At 30.8% G+C, this 7,281-nt stretch overlaps 1 protein-coding gene across 2 annotated transcripts; it reads left to right on the top strand.

Moving 5' to 3' along the window:
* The first annotated feature begins 6,095 nt into the window (after window positions 1–6,095).
* Window positions 6,096–7,281, top strand: LOC123891077 (short-chain dehydrogenase reductase 3b-like). Of its 2 annotated transcripts, none has more exons than XM_045940872.1 (2): window positions 6,096–6,326; window positions 6,422–7,281. In XM_045940872.1, exons 1-2 carry the CDS (start codon window positions 6,313–6,315, stop codon window positions 7,191–7,193), a joined length of 786 nt encoding a protein of 261 aa, XP_045796828.1. In that variant the 5' UTR covers window positions 6,096–6,312; the 3' UTR covers window positions 7,194–7,281. The 2 variants fall into 2 exon arrangements, with proteins under 2 accessions (XP_045796828.1, XP_045796829.1); XM_045940873.1 differs by having other exon boundaries at window positions 6,098–6,326; window positions 6,425–7,281.

Genomic DNA, 7,281 nt, shown 5'->3' with positions numbered 1-7,281 from the left:
AAGCAATTACCTGCAGATGACAAAAGCAATATTCTTAAGAAAACCTCTGTGGGATCCAATGAAGTTAAGAGTCTTTTTTATGATACACCAAATCCAAATTCTATTCCTATAGAAAACTGCAATTATCATCCACTTGAAAATTTTACTTCAACTTCAAAAATCAACAATTGCTTCATACCTTCTTCTGATATGGTTGGATTAGGAGGTTCATATCTCTCTTTTCAACAACTTAACTATGGAATCAATAACATAGCTTTATCTCCAAATTCCAACAACAATAACAATTCACTTTATTTCATACCAAGTACAATAGAAATATGCACTTAATTACTTAAAAAAAAAATGCACTTAATTACTTAAAAAAAAAATAGAAATATGAATTTTTATGACTATTTTCCTAATACATTTTTTTCTTTTTCAAAAACGTAAAGTTTTTACTTGAATTGTCTTACCCTCGAGTCAATCCTGTGATCACGATGACTACTCTTACTAATGGTATAATGTGCAAGTTGAATAAGACACATGTCATGAAATAAGGCGGTATGTAGGGTAATTTTTTTTATTAGCAACTGCAGAGATTTTGTTTTTGGTGCCTGCAGAGATTATATTTAACACACAACTGTATTTTAAAGATTTTTAGGTTTCTTATTCTTACTATAAATTTCTCTTAATCGAAAGAGGTCTCTTACTATACATTGTTATCGAGAGTATGTTTGCGTAAATTTTGTGTGTAATTGGTGTAGGAGGTACGTATATATGTATGCAGATTTAATTACATATTTTTTTGGGTGTAACTTTATGCTTTGCATAAAAAAAAAGTTTTAATTAAAAAAAATAATAGTATTATTCAACACAATTTATAGTAACGCTCTGAATTCGTCAAAAAATAAATAAATAGTATCGCTCTGAAAATTAGTGAGACCTATTAGTGAGTCTCACTAACCCAAACCTATCACTTATATGATATCTATCTTTGTCAGAGCAATTACAGCTTTATAAAGAGAGCAAATATTGACTCATCTCAAACTTTTCTTGGTTTAATTTGATTCCTTCAAAATACACTCTTGTAAGTTGTAACCTATCCAAATGAGCGAAAGTTGATTTCATAGCAAGTCCGATTGAATTTTTTTGTTGAGATACTTTGTGGAACTATTGTAGTGTTAAAAATCTAATTATAATCTTTGTAAATGTAATTCTTAGAATTAAGAGTTGTAACTCATCCTTACAAAACTAATTTCTAAAGTGAGGATCGCTTCTACTTTATATAAATATACATTCAAGTCATCTTGTAACCGATGTGAGACTTTTAATTCAATTGGTAGCTACATACCAATGACATTATTGTAGAGGTCCAAATTAAAATTTCATACTTCTTCATATTTAAAGTGTCGGTCAAATTACTAGATTTAGTCTAGTGGTAAAGGGTTTAAGTGGTACTCCCCCATCCCAAATTATAAGGGGGAAAAAAATTACACTTATTAAGAAAAAGTAAAACATAATCATCTGAAATATGTTTGTGGGTTTTCTTTGGAATAAGTTCAGGGGCGGACCCAGACACAAATAACTGGTGTGGCTAAAATTTTTAGGCACTACCGGAGAAAAAAATTCATTGAAATTTAGTTAAACAACGAACAATATATATATATATATATATATATATGTGTGTGTGTGTGTGCGCGCGCGCGCGCGCATGCGTGCGTGCGTGCGTGCGTGTGTGGGTGGGTGGGATATTTTCACCATTACTCATGAGCAATATTTTCACCAAGTATAAGTATGTATGACATCCAACTCTTATTGAAAATAAATAAATAACGAATATATTAAAAATAAAAAAGCAAAGTGATTTGTGACTAAAATTGTAACTCATATAATGAAAACTAAGATTTTATACAATAACACAATTAAAATAAACTATGATACATCATTTCAATAAAAATTATTTTAATTCTGAACAACTTTTTTTGTTTTTACACATATATAATGTTGAATATAACCATATCGTAAAAAGTATTTAACAATATATTTTAATCGAATGTGTGATTATACTTATCACAATTATTATTTTTAATTTATAAAAATATTTTAATTATGTATTTTAATCGAACCCGTGATTATTTATTTTAAAAATAAAATATTCTCTATTCCTTATTCATTTTCATGCTTTCTCCTTCAATTTTCCACCTACTTCACCACCACAAGTTCCTTAACCAACCATCTCACAAACTTCTTCTATCTACAACAAGTTAATTTGTATGAATTCATTCAATCAGAATCATCAGAGTAGCAGCTTCAGGTATAATTCAAACTCTAACAAGATGAACAATTATAATGATCATGATGATGATGTTGAATTCTCAGGTTTTCTTGATATATATATTCATCATGCTAAGAATATTCATAACATATGCATATATGATAATCAAGATGTGTATGCAAAATTCTCTCTTACTTATAATCCTGATGAAACCCTTTCCACAAGAATCATCAATAAAGGTGGAAAAAACCCAATTTTTAATCAAAATTTGAGGTTAAAGATTATTCAATTAGATGCAGTTTTAAAATGTGAGATTTGGATGTTTAGTAGGTCAAGAAATCACTTAGAAGATCAACTTTTAGGGTTTACTTTGGTACCAATTTCACAAGTTTTTGTCTCTCTATGATATCATCCTGACGTCATGCTGAAAACTCTATACACCTTTCTTTTGTTTTCATCGGTGGTAACATTTGAAATATTGAAAACTCTATCACATGTAAGTTAGTATAATTTTGTATTCTATATATATTTTGGTCTAAGGTAGGATCTTGTGAAGACTCTAACAATAATGATATGCATGATTTAACAGTTATAGTATTTTTTTTATTCGAACAGAAATTGTGATTTTTTTATATAGTTTGGTTTTATTTTTTAATAGAAATTTTATAGATTATAGATTTTTTTTTTATGGATATACATGTTGTATTAGTAAATCCCACCCACACACACACACGCACGCCCACGCGCGCGCACGCACGCGCACACACATATATATATATATATATATATATTGTTTGTTGTTTAACTAAATTTCAATGAATTTTTTTCTCCGGTAGTGCCTAAAAATTTTAGCCACACCAGTTATTTGTGTCTGGGTCCGCCCCTGCCCGTAGTTTGAAAAAATATATGTATTCATCCCCATACATGCGTGGGTAACAACTTTTGTACCCGTCTCCATATCCTATGGGTACCTAGGTACCCATACGGCCATACCCGTATCTGTTATCCGCAATTTTACTAAAAATAAATCGATCAATTATAAAATATCATATTGTTTTAATATAATTAATTATTTTTTAAAGATTTTAATGTTGACTCATCAAAATTATAAACAAAAATTTTACTAACCTCATGTTAAAGTTCATTTCTTTGTTGACATATTCACGTTGTGTTTATATTATGTTATAAATAAACTTTTTTATTAAAAATGTGTAATAATTTAATAGTGTTGTATTTTTTAAAATTGATATACATATGTAATTATATAATAATATATATAAAATAAATAAATAAATAAATATTATGTGGGTATGGGGCGAGGTGAGTATTAAGGTATCCGTACCCGCACCCATACCCGTTTATTTTTGCGGGTAATTACTCATGCCTGTACCCAGAATGCGGATTTTACCCTACCCGTTATGGGTATTTTTTGCGGACGCTCATTGGGTATGTGTCAAATTGTCATCCCTATAGTTGGATGTAGTGGTTTGTTGTGCGATAATAATGGAGAATACAAGTACAAAGAGTCAAAGACATTGTTTGAGTTTTATTGGACTCAAATAGACGATAAATTTTTCTTAAAATGTTTAACTAACTGGATGTTTAAACTCGATGTCAAACACGAGATATTTGGTTAAACACTAGATCATTGTTGTAGATGAAATTAATTTAGTTTCGGTGGATGGCATCGATTGTTAGTTAGTAGTAGTCAATTATACTTAATGTATCTAATTTGCTTCAATAATTGTTTCTGAACGAATTGATAGTATGGAAGATGCCATGTTCGTTCCACACCCCTTCTTCTCCTACTTAGGAGACAAAACAAATTACGTATTTAATTAATCACCTCATTGGTAGTACCTACTACTACTACTACTATTTTGTTGGTTAAGCATTGTTTATTGCTTTAAATCATCAATTCGCCCATCGAATTGAATTGGATCCTATGAAGTCAGCATCCATGTTGTTAGGCTGCAATCAGACGGTCTTGATTTTGCTTACTGTATGCAGTCATGCTTTTTTGAATGCACTCAATCTGCATCCATTCTCCCATAGACGCAACTACATGTGCCAAATTTATTCTTGCATGTCTCTATCAATATTCTGATCCATCATTAATCTTCATTGACTTAATTAGTTGTAGTATGATAGTGCTGCTAGCTACTACAGTACTCCATGGTAAAATACAAATATAAATGTGTAACCATTTTATTTTATTTTAAGAATTTAATTTATATGTATCGTCAGTCTAAAGTTATTTTACACATGCATCCAATAATATACTGACACATTATGTATGGTATTTAAAAACACATGATGTGTCACATTCATTAAATAATGTGACAACACATCATTGGATGTATGTGTAAAGAATTTTTACACCGACAGTACACAACAATTAAACTCTTATTTTAAATTCGGTATCTGGTCCAAAAATAACTATTTCGAGAAACCAAGCGAAAAAACTTTGTATTTATGGAAGATTAACATATCTCACTGTGGAGAATTACTTCGACCCTCCTCTATACATTATATGGTTAGGTCTTATGAATCATATATGCATATCCAACTCCATATTTTACATGAATCATCATTTAATATTTGTTTTGGTTTGTTTATTGATGACTCTGTCCAATTTTGTTTGATTCTTGTTGTATTTATTTTTCACATCTCATGATCATTTATGTTTTGTTTTCAGAGTATATGAATGAATTCAAAAACCTTAGACTTTATATTTACAGATCCGATTGGAATTTTGCAAAATCTGAGGAAAATATGTATTATGGAAAAAAGAAATAGCACTCGAGATTATATTCTTCTGTATCCGAGCCTATTGGTGATTTTCAGAGAACACCAAATGAGTGATATCATTTCATGGTGGATCAGCAAATTTTTTGGCTGAGCTGGATTTGAACCAGCGTTGGCAGCATAAACATATTGGCAACGAATTTACAGTCCGTCCCCATTAACCACTCGGGCATCGACCGAGAAAGAATCCATTTTAGTCTTTTTTTTTAGTTATAATAGTATACAGAAGAATAGTGTTGGGTCTTAAGCGTGAATGGTTAAGTTTCACATCGACTACGAATGAGAAGAATGTTGGATTATAAGTGAGACGATTCATTAACATAATGTCTTAAGATTTTAGGTGGAAATGTGATGTCTCTCTCTAAGATTATAAAGCATTGACCTATTATTTCTTTCGAGCTCTTCATTCTCCCCAAGAATAAGAAGTATGGAAACACAAATGAATACAATATATTACTATAATATACCTTTACATCACTAAACATGTGCCAGACAAAAATTTACCAGACAAAATTAGGAGTCAATAAACCCATATTGTTTGTTGTCTTCTTAATTATATTTGCCAAGTGAGGTTTTGATATGCGGTTAAAAAATATTAGATAAGTTAGTTTATAGCGAATAAGTTCAAAAATAAGTTAGCTTATATTGAATAATTATACTTTTAAGTAAGATAACAAGGATAAAATTGGAAAAAAATTATATATAAGCTATAAGCTTTTAAGTTATAACATAATTGAATTAGTTTATCAAAATAAGCTACAAACTATAAACTATAAACTTGTGAGAAAAAAAAAATTACTTTACCTATCTTATTTTTATTTTAAATGAGCTCTTAAACTATAATCTAAGACACAAGCTTAAAATTTTGGCAATGAAAATAACCGCACAATGAGACATTCAGCCACAAAATATTTTAGTAATAAAAGTCATGGTCTATCATATATATAGTCTGGCTTCTATTGATCAGCTTATCTATAAGTCATGTGGTCTATGATTGCTCCGCTTGTGATCATGCTATCTATATAAGTTGTGTGGTTTTGGAGAAATATGATTGGGAAGGTCTATTTCATCTCAACCACATGTATAAAAAATTAGAAACACAATTTTAATTTATTTTTACACATGTAAATCTTGATGTAGTCTATTCAAAACAATATGCAAATCTTTGAAACAAACTAAGGTATATAAGTAACAAGATTGAGAGCACAAAATTCATAATTCAAAGCCAAAACTAATTCATTTGATCATCAATGTCAAAACTTAGGTATATTTGTCTCTAAATTTCTCTCTTTCTCTATAAAATGAGTTCTTCTTTCTATTATACATGATGAATTAATCAATCTTTAATCTTATATTTAGTAGGTTGGAAGGTAAGGTTGCTATAGTGACAGGGGCGGCAAGCGGAATAGGAGCAGAGACGGTGAAAACATTTGTCGAAAATGGAGCATTTGTAGTTATAGCAGATATTAATGATGAATTAGGCCACCAAGTTGCAACTTCAATTGGGTTAGACAAAGTGAGCTACCACCATTGCGACGTTAGAGATGAAAAACAAGTTGAAGCAACCGTAGCATTCGCCTTAGAGAAATACGGCACATTAGATATTATGTTCAGCAATGCTGGAATTGGAGGAGCTATACATAGCATACTAGAACTTAATCTTAATGAATTTGACAATATGTTGGCCATCAATATTCGTGGATCGGCTGCATCTATCAAACACGCCGCGCGTGTCATGTTGGAAAGAAAAATACGCGGATCCATAATTTGTACGACCAGTGTAGTTGCCGCTATTGCTGGAAGTACCGGTCATGATTACACAACATCTAAAAGTGGTCTTTTAGGCCTTGTTCGCTCGGCGTGCGGTGAGCTTGGAGCTTACGGAATCAGGGTCAATTCAATTTCGCCGTACGTTGTTGGCACACCTCTTACATGTAGTGAACTGAACATGGAGGTGAGTGAAGTTGAAGCTATTGGGATTGGTTCTTCTAATTTGAAAGGAATTACATTGAAGACTACTCATATTGCAGAAGCTGCTTTATTTCTTGCATCAGATGAATCAGCTTATATTAGTGGACACAATTTGGTGGTTGATGGAGGTTTTTCTGTCATTAATAGTTGTGTTCCTTAGTATTACAAAATAAATTATTCATTTCTTTGAATGCATCCAAAATAAAATACTCCCATAATAATAAAGAAATTAACAATTACTCTCCTTA

This window comes from Trifolium pratense, linkage group LG6 (assembly GCF_020283565.1).
Source record: "Trifolium pratense cultivar HEN17-A07 linkage group LG6, ARS_RC_1.1, whole genome shotgun sequence".
Taxonomy (NCBI): Eukaryota; Viridiplantae; Streptophyta; class Magnoliopsida; order Fabales; family Fabaceae; genus Trifolium; species Trifolium pratense.
The sequence above is the reverse complement of the archived record's forward strand: the minus strand, read 5'-3'. Positions and strand labels throughout refer to the sequence as shown.